The sequence below is a fragment of the Populus alba genome, chromosome 7 (assembly GCF_005239225.2).
Source record: "Populus alba chromosome 7, ASM523922v2, whole genome shotgun sequence".
Lineage (NCBI taxonomy): Eukaryota > Viridiplantae > Streptophyta > Magnoliopsida > Malpighiales > Salicaceae > Populus > Populus alba.
Genome location: NC_133290.1, coordinates 1,817,984 through 1,835,076, shown reverse-complemented (window position 1 = coordinate 1,835,076; position 17,093 = coordinate 1,817,984). Strand labels below are relative to the sequence as shown.

The 17,093-nt window shown below is 36.7% G+C and overlaps 1 protein-coding gene across 1 annotated transcript; it reads right to left on the bottom strand.

The window, feature by feature from the left end:
• Nucleotides 1–308: 308 nt before the first annotated feature.
• Nucleotides 309–6,891, bottom strand: LOC118029093 (TMV resistance protein N). The gene is made up of 8 exons (XM_035032897.2): nucleotides 6,586–6,891; nucleotides 6,025–6,183; nucleotides 5,050–5,542; nucleotides 3,344–4,439; nucleotides 2,956–3,231; nucleotides 2,204–2,869; nucleotides 1,363–1,953; nucleotides 309–1,224 (listed from the first exon to the last, which is right to left on the bottom strand). Exons 3-8 carry the CDS (start codon nucleotides 5,535–5,537, stop codon nucleotides 481–483), a joined length of 3,861 nt encoding a protein of 1,286 aa, XP_034888788.1. The 5' UTR covers nucleotides 5,538–5,542; nucleotides 6,025–6,183; nucleotides 6,586–6,891; the 3' UTR covers nucleotides 309–480.
• Between the last annotated feature and the right edge of the window lie 10,202 nt (nucleotides 6,892–17,093).

The window sequence follows — 17,093 nt, the reverse complement described above, 5'->3', positions numbered from 1 at the left end:
ACTTGAACACTTCCTAACAAATAAAAAATTATTTATTACAGAACAAAACTTTGAAAATTCTTATTTCATAAAGATAATTTTACGGACAAGAGTGACAAACAATACTCTAAAGTCTAATCTATCATGTGTCTATGCCAAAATAGTATCATAGTCTTTTAAACAAGTTTACAACATTATGATTTATTTATAGAAAATCCCATAACTTGTCTAAGACATAATCTAACAAGAAACAAGACTTCAAAATTAAAAAGAAGGTACAACTTTGAATTGTTTGATTTATTATTTATTTTAGATCATATAGGGTCTACAATTCTTTAATGATTCTCTTATTGAAGTTCATAGTGTGTAACAAACAATATCAGTCTGTTGCTATCTAAAATAAATACTACATTAATTTAATTAGTGATTTTACACAACAAGATGATAATATCATAGCTAAGTAGGCATAAAGTGGGGAGTTTTCTTAAACCAATCCCTCGATTAATTGAGATCATCAGGTAAGAATTTTTGCATGACTATTGTTTTCCATAGGCTGAACCCCCGAATCAAAAAAGCTTTCCACTGCTGCCTTGTAGAAAATCTCATTGAACCATGACGGGGATGATGAAGCAGATGATATGGTGGCGAAGGTATCGTTCTATCGCTTTCAACTTCGGAGTACTCTTGGTTGTCATTCTCATGATCCGACGATCCTGACCCTTTAAATGAAGTCTCGTAGTAGTCAATGTCATGATCCCCCTCTGAACCTTCAAAAGACTCTTTGTTGTAAATGTCATGATCCAACGCTGGAGTTTGATCGTAGTTGCTCCGTCCAAATGGATGTATCACTACATGGATCCCAGATCGTACCACTTCACTCTTTTCGGACCTCAATATAACATGTAGTTCCAATCCAGCATCTCCACAGTATTTTTCCATTGCCATCTCACGTTTACTTATGATTCCTAGCCACCTACTACGGAAATAGGGCATTGCATGTGTAGCTTCGAACAACTGAACACCGTTGCTTTTATTTTTTATAATAGCCTTTAATTCTTGATGCCAAGTAGCACCTGAACAGAGAGCCCAAATGACCAAGCCTTCGAAATCTGGAGGTATATCAAATGATAATGAACATCCTTCTCCACCGTAGCTGAACCATTTTGGAATGATGGAATAATCGTAGGGAACGGAAAAAGCCTTGAGGGGAATAAAATACTCGAGAAAATGATAATTCAAGATTCTCTGCATAAATATTGAATTCAAGAAATGCTGAGATTTTAGACACCGATTAATATATATATATATATATATATATATATTTGTGCGCGCGCGCGCGCCAATTGTGTGTTTATTTGTGTGCAAGAGAGACAGAACTAGTACCTCTAGAAGCCGATCCTTGGTATTTTTTGATAAATTACCGAGACGTTGCTTGCCGTAAATCTCAAAGAAATTGTAACGCGCATATTGAGACAGATATGGTGGAGCAGGTATTACAACTCTATCTCTTCCAACTTCAGACTCATGATCCCACTCTGACCCTTCAAATGAATCTGTCTTTTCAACTATCACATGGATCCCGCATTCAAACACTTCATCGTCTTCTCCCGTATAAAGTCCCACGCACAGTTGCAATTCCTCATCTTCACAATATTCTTTCATTGCCATCTCACTTATACTTATGTATCTCAACCAATTTCTACCGACACAATCACTTATAGTTGCTTCAAACAATTGAATACCGTTGCTTTTATTTCTTATACACAATTTGGTGATTCCAATAAGACCTATCAAGCGTTGACAGACAACCCCAACGACCAAGCCTCGGAAAACTAGAGGTATATGAAATGATAATGAACTTCCTTTTCCTCGGTAGCTGAACCAATTTGGAATCATAGTGAACTTATCTCTGTGGCTGAACGTATGCCAAAGATTGAAGAACATATGATACGCGTAACCACCGTAGCATAGTGCCTGTATATATTAGACAATAATTAATGTATATATTGTATGTGCAAATTGTGTGCTTATTTGCGTGCACGAGAGACAGAAATAGTACCTCAGCAAGACTTTTCTTATAATTATTTGATAACTTGCTCTTGGTAAGATAGGAAATAAACCAGCCATGATTACTTAGACCTTCCATGCCTTCAATCTCTGTTAAATCCGGACAACCAAACAGAAACAAACTTAGATATTTTTTTGCTTGGATTGGTAGTCTTACCCATTGCATAGATTTGCAACCAAATGTATCCAACTGTTCTAAATTTGAGGGAAGCTCTGGGATTGATACAAGATTTCTGCATTCCTGAACGGTCAAAAGCCGCAGCTTAGAAAGGATGCCGATGCCAGAAGGCAGACTGAAGAACTCATTTTTTGATAGATCCAACTCTTCAAGAGAGGAAAAACCTCCAAAATCAACAGAATTAGTTGCACGTTCAGAGAAACCACAATTAACAAGTTTTAGCTTTCCCAATACTCTCCAAATAGTGGAAGTTGGAGTTGGCAGAAAAGCTGAAATCCAAGAAGAATTTGGTGAAGGCCGATATGGTAAGTTCCAGTCCCACTTCCAGTGTCCGCGCAATGACAACTTCCTCACACACTTTAAATGTCCAACTGAAGAGAGAAATTGCTCATTGTTAATTCCATCTGCTAGAAGCTCAATGAAAGACTCGATATCACCCATGCACTCTGGCAGCTCCTTAAGTTGTGAGCACCCCGCAATATTCAAACACACAAGAGACTTTGAATGTTTAATAGATTGATCTACCTCAATTAAACTTGAGCAACCTTTAAGTAGTAGTTTTTCTAGTCTTGAACTGTGCAAGTTTGGTGTTTTCACAAGGTTCTTTGAATAACTAAGATCAAGAATCTTTAGATTGTTGAGTATCTGTCAGAGCAGAGAGAAAAATCATTAAAAAGTAATCATCAAAAGTTTTCTAGACAAATTTTTGGGCATTTTGGTATGTTTCGCACCTTTTTTTCTTTCCATAGTTCTCTGATGTTACTGTACTGCATATCAATAACAACTACGTAGTCCAATGAAAAGTCGGATGGTAAAAATTCCAAAGGACATTCAAGCCAACAAATCCACGTCAACACTTTAGAAAGCCGTTCAAAAGATCCGGTGAGTTCTGCCCCACTGATTTGGAGTAATTTTAACAATTTCATTTTTGTAAATGATCCTGTGCTTAGTGATTTGTCTTCTGATCTTCTCACATCCAATGTAAGGCCCTTTACAACTTCTGTTCCCTTAAAAAGAAAAAAAAAAATGAATAGAACTTTCATCTGATTTTTTGTAATAAGTTTGACAATAAAGATACAAATTAATGAATGTGCTTTTCTGTATGCATTGAGTTCTTACCATATGCATCTTGAGTACTATCCACGCATCCTCTTGACTCCAAATTCTGCTCCTTCGTGCAGGATTTTCAGGTGACTCTTCCTTAACGATCTCCCTTCCCATCCCTCGTAATAGATCATGCATGCCTATCGTTCCAGAATCATCAACTTTAATCAGAGACCGTTCAATGAGAGTTCCGAAATCATCTTCTGGATTGTAATCATAACGTCCTTCTAGCACTTTTGCTACGTATTCTTTCTTTCTACCAATAAAGAAGCATGCAATATCAAGAAATGTATTCTTTAGTGTAGATTCATCCAGTGTGTCAAAACTTATTCTAAGTTTTTTCTGAATTTCACTGTTTGGAAAATTTCTCAATCTGTCAATTACAGATTCCCATCTAGCTTGGTTTTTCCTATACAAACAAGAACCTAAAACCTTAAGAGCTAAAGGAAGTCCTCCACAGTATTCAACTACATCATTCGAAAGCTCAACATAATCTTTTGCTGGTTTGGTGTCCCTAAACGCATGCCTACAGAAAAGCTGAAGGGAGTCACCCTGGTTCAAATGTTGAACCTGGTATCTTTGATCAGCTTCAAGAAGTAAGCTTTCATCTGTAGTTGTAATTATTACCCTACTTCCAGGGCCTAACCAACTTGGCTCTCCCATCAAATCAAATAGTCGGTTTGGATGATCCACATCGTCAAAAACAATAAGAACTCTTTTGTGCCGAAGTCGTTCTTTAATCAGAACCTTTCCTCTATCAACATTATTGATCCTCTCAGCATTTTGTCTTAAAATATCATGAAGTAGTTGTTGTTGCAAAAGAACCATATCCTTAGATTCTGATTTTTCTTTAACATTCAAAAGAAAAGAGCTCCCCTCGAATTCATGGCAGAGTTTACTAAATACTTCTTTTGCTATAGTCGTCTTTCCTATTCCTGGCATCCCATGTATGCCCACAATGCAAACCTTCTCTGTTGCATTACTTACGAAGTCTTTGATTTCATTGACAAGGGGATCAATACCTACTGGGTGAGTACCAACATTCATGTCCTTGGGATACAATTTGTTCCACACTTCCTTGATAATATATTGGATAAATTTTGCTTCATGCCTGTTCATAGACAAAAGCAAGTTAATAGTGAGAGAATTAAGTGTTGGGATATTGCTATTAATGGGCAACAACATGTGTATCTACTCTAAGAAATAAGAATACTATTTTCGAAAGGTTACAATGAAAGTTGTACCAACCATTGACAAACAGGGTACAAACCATGTGCTGCCACCATTTGTGCCATAATTGATGGCCTATTATTTTACCATTGATGCCTATAAATAGAGGCATTATTTGAGAGCAAAATGATAGAGAGTTGTGAGAGTATGTAAAGAGAATAAGAGAGAAAAAGAGAAGATCTGCAAGGGCAGTAATGTGAGTTGGGAGTGGAGTTTGAGTGAAGTGATTTTCCTCCTTGTATTTGTTTGGTATCATTTCTTTATCTCTAATAATATGGACATCTCTCATGGATGTAGGTAATTTGTCAAACCACATTAAATATTGTGTCAGTGTGCTTAGAATCTAATGGGCAACTATCAATACATCACTGGTTAGATTCCCCAATATTAAACATGTTCAAAAAGTATTTTATTGTTTCACATTGTAAAAAATATAATGTATAATGACTCCATGAATGTGTGGACGTGAATCTTATAGAGAAAAGGCATACCCATTTGCCATATCTTTGAGATTCCATCCGGATAGATTTCCTGCCTCTTCAAGAGCTTCTCTCCACTCCTTCACCTTCTCTTTAGAACGTTCTTCATGTTTCACAAATGCTTCTGCAAAACTGCCAGTCTGTTTTCTCACATCTGAAGGATCAATGTCATAGAATATAGGAAGAGCAATCTGACCAGTTTTCCTATATTTGCACTTAAAAATCTCCACTAGTTCATCTAGACACCATCTTGAAGAAGCATATCCTTTTGAGAAGACCACTATAAATATCTTTGATTCTTGAATTGCCTCGAGGAGATGTTGGGAGATTTCTTCTCCTCTAGGAAGTTCATCATCATCTCGAAAAGTGTGGATTCCTGCTTGGACTAAGGCAGTATATAGATGATCTGTAAATGTCTTGCGAGTATCTTGTCCTCTAAAACTCAAAAAGACATCATAGGCCCCTTGTGGTGTAGATGGAGAAGAATCTGGCTCTGTCATGGCAGCTGCAGAAATTAAGGCACGATTAATTAATTAGAAATGAAGCGATTGCAGGAGGTATCTGCTATCTTGCAATTATAACTAGTAAGGGATACATGTGAAGTGATCATCAAAGACAATACATATGAATGTGCTGAGTAGGAATTTCAATTAGAGAGTAAGGTAAGAAAATCATTCAGTCATTGAGTTTCACCTAATACTTCAAGCTTAACAACCAGAGAGCATAAAACAATAGCATTTAAAAAGCTTACTGAGGTCAGCTTTTCTTCTCTTTCGCGAGGATGAATCATTTTCTTCATCTTTGGATTGTTTGCGTTTTTCTTTCGGCATTCTAAAATGAAATGATCTTGTTCTAGAAGACATGCAAGGAATTAACTCAATAAACTCATCAATGATGTCTATCTGAACATAAAGCTTTCAAATTATTGTTACGAGTAAAGACATGAAATTAAAACAAGAAAGAAGCAAAGAAGAGGTAGAGCTATACCTCTATATAACAAAGGGTTGGTTGGATTCCACACAAGCTATGAAATTGCAGCAATCTGGGAGAGAGGTTAGCTGATTAATCAATACTGCTTCCAGCTAGCTGCCTTTGTTTGACGTCTCAGAACTGAAAGACTATTCCTGGGACGATACTTTATTTCAACTACCCAAACAATTTTTGTTATCAATTTACATATAGTTTCCAAGAAGCAAAGAAGAGTTACCAGCAAGAACATGCGGACATAAGAGCCAATGCAACAATTATTTTCCCTGGAAATCTTCTTAAGTGTTAATGTTGCTGTCATGCAACAATTAATATTACTGTAAAGACTAAAACAAGGGAAATTCCTTTGTAAATGACAAGGAATTGAACGTTAAATAGTGAATTGAACAAAAATGGTTATTAATTTCCAAGTCAGTCCGTGAATTTACTTGTAGTTTCAAAGAAGCAAAGAAGAGTTACAAGCAAATTAAAAACATGGCAGCATAAAATCCCATGTTTTCAAAACAATCAGTAGCAACTACACGCATGCATGCAATCAGTAGCAACAATCGCAAAGGTTACCTCAATTCTATGGTGTTTGAGCTGTACGGATTCCACGAACCTGGTGACTTTAAAGATCAAATTGCAGCAATCAGAAAGGTTAGCTGAAGAGTAAAGAAACGAGGACTGAAGGCAATATTGTTTCGGGTATCATATATAGGAATAGGAGCTTGGAAATTTCTTTAGCAGCGTGTGATCAAGGTAATTTCCCGGTTGTTGCTGACTGATTATAGTTGTTGCTTTAGCGCGCCTCTGACATAGACTGGAGGACTAAATTTCTTTAGCAGCGTGTGATCAAGATTAATCCCAACTAATCTAAAATCTAGAGCTTTGGGATCAACTCCCCGTCGATTTAAAAAACTATGGTTAAAAGCAAGTGCATGAAGTTTTTGTTACAAGGATATGCTTCTCGAAAAATAAAAGGAAATTGTTGTTTTGTTTCTACCTTAGAATAAAAATAGTTTTTTAATTTAATTTTACATTAATTAAAATAAATATTTAGTAAAAGATTTTAAATTTTAAAACAAAAACTCATCATGTTATGCTAAGAAAGTCACAAAAAATTATTTGTTAGTTTTAAATTAATAAATTAATAAAATAAATATTTTATTTTCATTGAATATTCATGAGTATTGTTTTTAAAAAAATCTTGAATATTAGGTTCATATATAATTAGCCATAAAATTATAATTAACATTACTAAAAAAATTATAATATTATTTAAAAATTACAGCACAACCGAATAAGTTTATAAATATTATTTTTAAAAATGAATTTTATGAAAAAATGTCAAAAAACCAAAACTTGAAAGACCATATTGAATTTTTTAGTGGAAAAGATTGTCGCAATCCACAACAGTTATGGCGAGGGCTACACGTCTAAGCATCAATCTAGCACCATTGATTACAAAACCTCGTTCTTGGACAATCAATTGGCATAATTTTCCACACGGATTAGTTGAATCTTAAAAATGATAGCTTGACAAGGATTAGTTGAATTTGTGCATCACAATCAAATGGCATAATTTTCCACACGGGAAACTTAGAAGAGTCAAAGACCCTCGCCCTCACACTCCATCTCCATTTATTTGCCTGCTGAATTCCATCTCTCAGCCCTGCTTTTTTGTTTCCGGGTCTAATCTGATACTTGTTATTAATTTTATTCATATAAAATATATTTATTATTTAAAAAAATTAATATTATTCGTTCTACCATGTTTTTGAGAAACCCAACAATAACATAATAATAAAAAAAATATAAAAAAATTAAGATTATATTCACATCCATGGTTTTTTTTTCCTTACAATCCTTTCAATTTGCATTATGAATATTTCAGCATGAATTAAAAAATAGTTTTAACATTAATTTTTTTCTATTTGGAATTGTAAATCAGAGGGGTTAATATCTAACTTACTTTGGTATAATTTTTAGGGATTGAATCCTATTTAAAATTTAATTCTTAACACTAAAAATATTTTAAATATGAGATATTATTAAAAATTTCTAATTCAATTTAATTTAGTGAAATAGTTTTTGAAATTGGTGCTTTTCTTCAACTATTCTCCTGGATTTGTTTTTTAATCAATAACATGACATGATTGTTTTGGCAATTGTTTTTGCTAAAAACATGATTTTCATAGCCATTTTGCACCCTATTATTTATTTTTATTCATATATTAATGTCAATATTCCCTTTTTTTTATTCATTTATTTATTTTTATTTTGATGAAAATGTATTTTGTAATAGAAGCTTGGTTTTTTTATATAAGAACTTATCATGATTTGTGAACTAATTTTCAAAAACAAATTAAAAAATAATAACATCCCCATTATTTTTGTGAGACTTTATGAAAACAATAAAGAATAATTAATTTGAGAAAAAAATATAAAAATTCACAATACAAAAATAATATATATATATATATATATATTATTCTCATTATATATTAATGTCCATTTTATAAAATATGGTGCATGTGAGTTTTGTACATAATTATAAAAAATACTGCAAATATAACCATAAAAAATTATAATTTTATTTAAAAATAATGATATAATTTTAATGATTTATGAAACATCATTGCAATTATTTATTAAAGTAGTTTTTATTTTAAGATAAAAAAAAACATATATAAAAAAAAATGAAAGAATATAATGGACAAGAAATATCAGAAGCAGATAGACCTATGCTATGAGGCTTCCACGCTTAGCCCATAAGAAACCTTGGCACCAATAAGACTTTTGATAATTGATATTACTAACTCAATCAATGTCAATGAAGCCAATGGCCATAAGATGTGGAGCATGTGTTATAACTTAATTTTTATATATATATAAAATGAAAGAAAATAAAATGGAATAAATTAAAGAAAAATTAAGATTTGAATCATACAGAACAAATGAAAAGATGAAAAGTTTTTAAGAATTAACCAGAGAGGGATTGTAATCCAGGGTTCAATTTTACTAGAAATAAAAATAATAGATAAGTTTAAGGACTTAATTAAACTTTAAATTTGTTTAAATTAATGATATCAGGGGTTTAATTGATAGATTTAAGGACTTAAATAAGATTAAAATCAATTTAATTAATGAAATCAGGAGTTTAAGTGAAGAAATATCCAAGTTTGGAATTAATTAAGGATTAAATGGATTAAACTGGAAGCCAAGGACTTTTCTGTAAACGACACCGAAATCCAGGGGTCTGATTATAATGTTCCTTGGGCCTGATTAGAAGATCTCGAAACGTAAAATGACTAAATTGCAAAAGAGCCACCCAAGTCAGAAACGACGCCGTTTTGTTTCATTCTTTGTTCCTTTCGAAACAGAGGAGATCACCTGCGAAGGAAATACCGAATGCCACCCAGACAGACAACTCACACCACAAGACACATTGCAATGCCCAAGACTTCCATCACCAGCTTTTCAATTCTTTTTCGTGTCCCTCGCCGCCATAACAAACCATTGAGGCGTGGAGGAAACCACCACCATTGACAAGATAGTGTTTGGGCTGATGTGGACAAAAAGCCATAGAGTGAGTACAGATAAACGGAAATGGTTAGAGATTCAGCGGAAAAGATGAATAGGAAGACTTTGGTTTGTAATGATAATTTGATTATGAGTTAAATATTATTTCTAAGGCTCTGATGTAGCCTCTCCACGAAACTCTCAAATTTTGATTTATGTTATTAAAGTATTTATCAATCTTGTTGAGTGTAAATATATTATTGTATCTAACAGCAGAACCCAAAGTTATATTGACAACAGAGGAAAAGCTATAAGATCACAGACTACAATTACACAAAACAAATGTACGCAAATAAAGAAGAAAACCACAGATGGGTTTGGATATTTGAAGCAAGTAGTAATAGCAACAGTTGTTGTGCAGAGTAGTGAAGGTCCTGAAATTTTTCTACTTTTGTTCATATATCTGATGTGCAGAGTAATGAATGGTATGTTTGGCTGTGATGATTTATACGAATTTTGACTCACAATACATCACTCTGAAAAATAAGGGAAATGAATTGGCACAAGGCATAGCAGAGAAACAAGATATATAGTTTAATCCAAAACGAACCTGCATTTCTAAAATTAGAAATGCAAAATTCAAACGAAAAGATTTGCCAACTAACATCCAACTACAGCAACTATTATCATACTCTAATCAATTTTGGCTCTGATCTATTATCATATTCTTCAGCATAAATTAAATGCAACTTTCAAAAGAAACCATCAACTTAAATTCCAGCAGCAGCAGCAACAATCATAGACCCAAACTCTGATTTGATAAATTTTAAATTTGATAATAATAATCTACTCTGAAAATGAGCTACAAACGGTTTAAACAGTACTTTAAACCGACCAACAGGTTCCTTTGTTGAGGTGGGATAAGGACATCATGAGAAGGTACAAAATGCAGCATTTACCTTGTGACAATGCCGGCTTATCAGAACTCGGCATTTTCTGCATGTCTCATTGTAAAGGTGGTTGCCAGGATGCTAGCTAATAGCCAGCAGGTAAAATTCAAACATATACTTCTAATATCATGCTTTGAGAATGGAGATCGCCCTTGGCATCTGGATATCTCATATATATGCAAACATTTCCAGACTGATATTGCTCTTTCTATATTTTTCCCGTTCTGAGTTTCCTCTGTAATTGTTGAGACAAAGAAATTGGCGCATATGGCACTGCGTGGTGATGAAGAAGTAGCTAACAAGCAGGTGATATTGAAAGACTATGTCTTGTCTTGTTTTCCTAGGAATTCAGACATGAATGTGATCACCAGTTCTATCAAACTTAAGGTACCAGAAGAAACTCCAGGAATTCTAGTCAAGAATCTTTATTTGTCATGTGATCCAGCCATGAGAGGTAGAATGTTAATACTTGAAGGATCTTATGCTGAGTCCTTCAAGCCTGGTTCGGTCAGTCACTCTGCTTATCTTGCATTTCATTGAATACTTTTGAAGAAAACAATCGATACAAATTAGAATAGGGCTGTTGATATATGTGCTTCTGTATAGCTCAAACTTTCATGTGGCTGTTCCAAAAAAATGCAGCCTTTAAATGGATATGGAGTGGCTAGAGTTTTGGATTCAGGGCATCCAGACTGTCACACCCCCACAAAAAAAATTATAAGGCGCGACATCGGCTGGCGATTTTCGTTGTGTTCTAAGGATTTGGTTCTTTGGAGTCGCCACCTAGTATTTGGTCACTAGGAACCCTAACTGGTCTTTCAGAGATTCTAAGGCAAGGGACTGGTTGCGTAAAGGGAAGGTACTAGCACCCCTAGTATGCCCTACCGAAGGTAAGCTGCTTGGTGTTTGGTTTGCTCTATAGTCTATGGTGTTGGTGTTTTCTAATCCCGTCAACTCGTAGATCGCCCGGAAAAGAAAAGAAAAAAAAACGAAGAAAAATTCACAATTCTTAAAAAAAACAATTTTATACTTTCACGACTCGTAAACCGTGGAGTAAAAAAAATTAAAATTTTGAAATGCCCTCGATTACAACCAAAGCTTCTTTCAAACATGTGCGCTGATTTATTACTCCCAATAATATTTTGGATGTTCGTCCTTTTAAGGATTTCTTCATCCAAACATTAGCGGTGAACAATAACCACCACTTTTTCCTCCCAAAATAAGATTTTTTATAGTTTTTGGAATATTGGCCAATACCCTTTGGAGTTTTACAAACATGTTGTAAAATCCACAAATGCAAGAAAATGATTTGTGTTTAAGAAATCTATGCGAAAACACACCTTCAAAGCTTCCAATATTTTTTGTGTATAAAAAAAGAAAAATTCAAAATCATGTTAGAGTATTGGCCGTATGCAACACGCAAGAAAACATTTTTTTTTTTTACGAAAACGGGTGTTTTTAAACACTGAAATTATATCCCCATAGTAAAAAAATGCAAATCAATGTATATAAAAACAACAATATATTTTTTTTTACTTTTCAGAATTTTTTTTTTTTTTAAAAAAAATATATATATAATATATATATATATATATATATATATATATATATATATATATATACATCCACAATGCATAATATAATAATATAAATATAATATTAATATCAAGTGGGCTGGGCCGGCCCAACTAATTGGGCCGGATTCCAGCCCAAAAAACGTTGGGCCAGACTCGGCCCAACAGCATCTTGTCTTGATCTGGGCCGGACTGGCCCAGACCTGCAATCTGGGCCGGACCGGCCCAGACCTGCAATCTGGGCCGGACCGGCCCAGACCCGCCTATCACTGGGCCAGACCCTGTCTGGCCCAACAGAAGAAAAAGAAATGAACGGGGGAGGGAATTATTTTCCCCCCCGTATGCCTCCTGCATGCAGAACGATTCTGCATGCAGGAGGCCAACCTATGCCAGCCTTCAACAGAAAATGCAGGGGGGTCAGAATGGCGTACCTGGCGCAGCGGAGACGGCGACTTGCTGGCGGGGGCTGCGGTGGCGGCGGTGGCAGCGGCTTAGCTCACAGTGGTTTCCAAGTGGACCGAGACCACACCTTCGGTTCGCTCGCTTCTGCTTCAACTTCTGGATGTCCCCTCTCGGTTTCAACTACCCCAAGCTTTTCAAACCATGGGTTTTCGGTCACTGTTTCGTAAGTTTTGTGGTTTCTCTCTCTTTCGGTCTCTCTCTCTCTCTCACTGTCTCGGTTTTTTGTCTTTCTTTCGGGTCCCTCTTTTTCGTTCGTCCTCCTCTTTTCTCACTCTGCTTCTTCTCTATTTATAGGCATATCGGGGCATGCATGGGGGAACGAGGTGTGCTGGCTGGTCGGTCGGCGGCAGGCGCCGCTGCCAAGGTGCTTCTCTCGGGTTCGGTGGCGCGGCGGGTGGTCGGCCAGCGGCTTCGGTTTCGGGGGTCCCAAGGTGTGGAGCGTCGGGCCATGGCACGTGAGGAGAGAGGCGGGGACAAAAACCCCGGTTTTCCTCTCCTCTGCTACGCCTGCGGGGGGGAAGAAGAAGAGAAACAGTGTCGTTCAAAACGGCACCGTTTGGTCTTTTTTTTTTTTTTTTAAACGCATGAAACGACGTACTTTTGGAGAAAACGCGCCGTTTCATTTAAATGTGGCGCCAGAAATGCGCCAACGTTCACATCAGTCCCCCAATTATTTTTGTTCCTTTCAATTGCGTCCCTGCCAATTCCGGTCTTGTCCGCCAAGTTGGCCGCCTTTTCCACTTTGGTCCTTGGCCTCTAAATTATGCAATTTAGCCCTCAATTGATCAATAAACTTCTAATTTCTTCAATTAGGCCCCTCAATCAATCCCAAACAGCCCCCCTATTTTTGCGCCTTTTCCAAATTGGTCCCTGGTTTCGGATTTTCACAATTAAACCCCTAATTGGCCATTAAACTTCAATATTTATGCAATTAAGCCCCTGATTTGACTTAATAAAATCCTAAAAATTATAATTTGGCCCCAGAACTTAAATTTCTTCAATTTAAAGCCCCAATTGACTTAAAAAATCAATTTTTCTTGCAATCAAATCCCTTATAAATCCAATTAAAAAATCAATTAAACCCATAAACATCCAAATTTGGGCTTCTCTCCTCAAAATTCAAAATTTCCTTCTCAATAGGAAGTTTTCATCTTTCAAGAATATATGTAAAAAAATCCAATCTTTGTATCTTTATACTCCTTGACCAATTTTCTGACCATTTTCCGAGCGCTTCTGCCTCTTGTCATTTTTCTAACCTTCTTTGGCTATTTATTTTATTTTTTTGCGGGGACCCAAAAATGGGTTACAACAGATGCCCCCTCTTTATAGAGCTTACGGAGCAAAGGTTTTGCGTAGTAAGTTTTATAAAGATAGTCCCAACTAAACTCCCGAAAACTGATCTGGTCGAAGCTTGATCGATCTGAAACTCTTTCTTTACAACAATCCTCTTCGGCCATCGGAATCCCATCTGGCAATTCCCTTTAGCGAAAATGAAATATGAGGTCCCTTCTGGCGACCCCTTTTGACAAATATCGAAATGCGAGACCCTTCTGGCGTTCTCCTTTAATCAAACTTAGAATCCCATCTGGGATTCCTATTAACAAACATGAAGTACGAGGTCCCATCCGGGCGACCTCCCAAAATAGTGAAACACGAAAATCCCTTTCTGGCGATTTCAAACAACCTGGAATCCCACCTGGCGATTCCTTTTAACCAACATTAAGTGTGAGGTCCCATCTGGCGACCTCCACAATAGTGAAACACGAGATCCCTTCTGGCGATCTCAAACAACCTGGAATCCCATCTGGCGATTCCTTTTAAACCACCATGAAAGTACGAGGTCCCATCTGGCGACCTCCAAAATAGTGAAACACGAGATCCCTTCTGGCGATCTCAAACAACCTGGAATCCCATCTGGCGATTTCCTTTAACCAACGTGAAGTGTGAGGTCCCATCTGGCGACCTCCACAATAGTGAAACACGAGATCCCTTCTGGCGATCTCAAACAACCTGGAATCCCATCTGGCGATTCCTTTTAACCAACGTGAAGTGTGAGGTCCCATCTGGCGACCTCCACAATAGTGAAACACGAGATCCCTTCTGGCGATCTCAAACAACCTGGAATCCCATCTGGCGATTCCCTTTTATTCAAAGCTGAAATATGAAGTCCCTTCTAGCGATCTTCATCGAAAAACGAGATCCCTTCTTGCGATCTCTTTTAACCAAACAACTTGGAATCCCATCTGACGATTCCCTTTTACCAATTGCTATCGATGTCGTTCTTCCTGCTGGCAGGGTCTGAAAAATATTATCTTCTCTTCTTTCTGTTCTAGACTCAACTCAATGATTCTTTCTTCATCCACAATCTCGTTGGAATGCACTAAGATCTCCTCCTGTAACGATAAAAAACATACGTGCAATGACTTTATGATTAGATGCAATGCATGCATTCGTACCTGGTTTTGAAACATAGGCCCCCATCCTCTTTTCTAGTTCATAAGACTCCCTCGTAACATGAGCTTGCTTTTGAAGTCGTATGCTGGATTCATCTCTCGTGTTGCCTTTTCTACTTATCATATTCTTGGAGAAGAAGTATTTGACTTTCCTCAAGTAGTCCTTTTCTCAAAATGTAAGACTTGTTCTTGCCTTTATGTCATGCTTTTGTCAAATGTTTTAGCTTGGTTTTCAAATCTATAGGCTTCCGTAAAACTTTTCATAAAACATCTTGTATTGCCCCCAGTGTAGAGGTGTGATCCTAGTTTGAGCTTTTATATAGAGAAGAAATTCGTTTTAGTCGATGCTAAAACTTTTTTAAACGAGTGAGGAGATGCAATGTTGGGATTAATGCAAAAATGATTGTTGTGAGATCAATGCACAAAAGGAAAGAAATCAATGGCCAAACTTTGCTTTATTGATTTAGGGAACTACATCAAGCGTAATATCTTTTTACAGAGTCAGAATTCACAGGCCGAGCTAGGTCTTCTCCATCCATTCTAGCTAACTTCAACGCTCCTCCTGAGAATGCCTTTGTTACTACATAAGGACCCTCATAATTTGGTGCCCATTTGCTTTGATCATCTCCTGGTAATGACAATATTTTCTTCAATACTAGATCCCCTTCTTGAAACAAACGCGGTCTAACCTTCTTATCATACGCCTTAGCCATTCGTTTCTGGTAAAGTTGGTGATGACATATTGCGGCCATCCTCTTCTCACTGATCAAGTTCAATTGCTCGTATCTCACTCTGGCCACTCGGCCTCTTCTATCTCAGAATCTATTAAACACTCTTAACGATGGGATTTTCCACTTCCAAAAGGCATCACTGCCTCCATACCGTACACCAAAGAATATGGGGTAGTCCCTGTTGAGGTTCGAACTGCGGTGGCGATATGCATGAAGGGCAAATGGTAACATCTCATGCCAATCCTTATAGGTGACTACCATCTTCTGAACAATCTTTTTGACATTCTTGTTAGCAGCTTCTACTGCCCCATTCATCTTTGGTCTATATGGCGAAGAATTGGAATGCTTGATTTTCCATTTAGTGCAGAGCTCTATTATCATCTTGCCGTTGAAATTCTGGGCATTATCAGTTATAATCTGTTCTGGGGGACCATACCGACATATCAAATCTCTCTCAATAAATTTCTTCACCACTTTTTGTGTCACATGAGCAAATGACCCGGCTTCTACCCATTTTGTGAAGTAGTCAATAGCCACGAGGATAAATCTATGACCATTGCTCGCTTTTAGGTTTACAAGTCCAATCACATCAATTCCCCACATTGCGAAAGGCCATGGAGATGTTAAGTTAAACAGAGGAGCTGGTGGCATATTGACCTTGTCACTGTAAATTTGACATTTGTGACATTTTCTGACATAGTCGATACAATCTTTTTCTAGTGTCATCCAAAAATAACCAGTCCTTTGGATTTTCCTTGCCATCATGGGTCCGCTAGCATGGGTTGAGCAAATCCCCTCATGGACCTCTCTTAATGCCTTTCTAGCATCTGCCTCATCCAAACACCTTAACAGGGTTTCATCAAATGATCTTTTATATAAAATCTCTCCATCTAAATAGAAGTCTATAGCCAACCTTCTCAAGGTTTTCTTATCCGTTTTAGAAGCTCCCACCGGATATTCCTGATTCTGCACAAGATTCTTGATATCGTAATACCAAGGTTGTCCGTCTATCTCTCCTTCAACTAAACAACAGTGCGCTGGATCATTTCTAATATCAATGTGTACCGGTTGTACCTTGCATTTGAGGTCAATGGTAGTCATAGCAGCTAGTGTGGCCAAAGCATCCGTAAAATGGTTCCCCTCCCTTCCTAGATGGGTGAATCTAATTTCTTCAAATTCCTTTGCTAGCATGGATAGGTATTCCTAGTACGGCCTCAACTTTTCCTCTTTGGTTTGCCATTCCCCTTTGACCTGGCAGATGATCAACATTGAATCCCCATATACATCTATCTTCTTTATCTTTAACTCCAATGCCGCTTCTAAACCGAGTATACAAGCTTCGTACTCAGCTGTATTGTTGGTGCATTCAAAAATGTAGTTTGACCGAAACTGGGT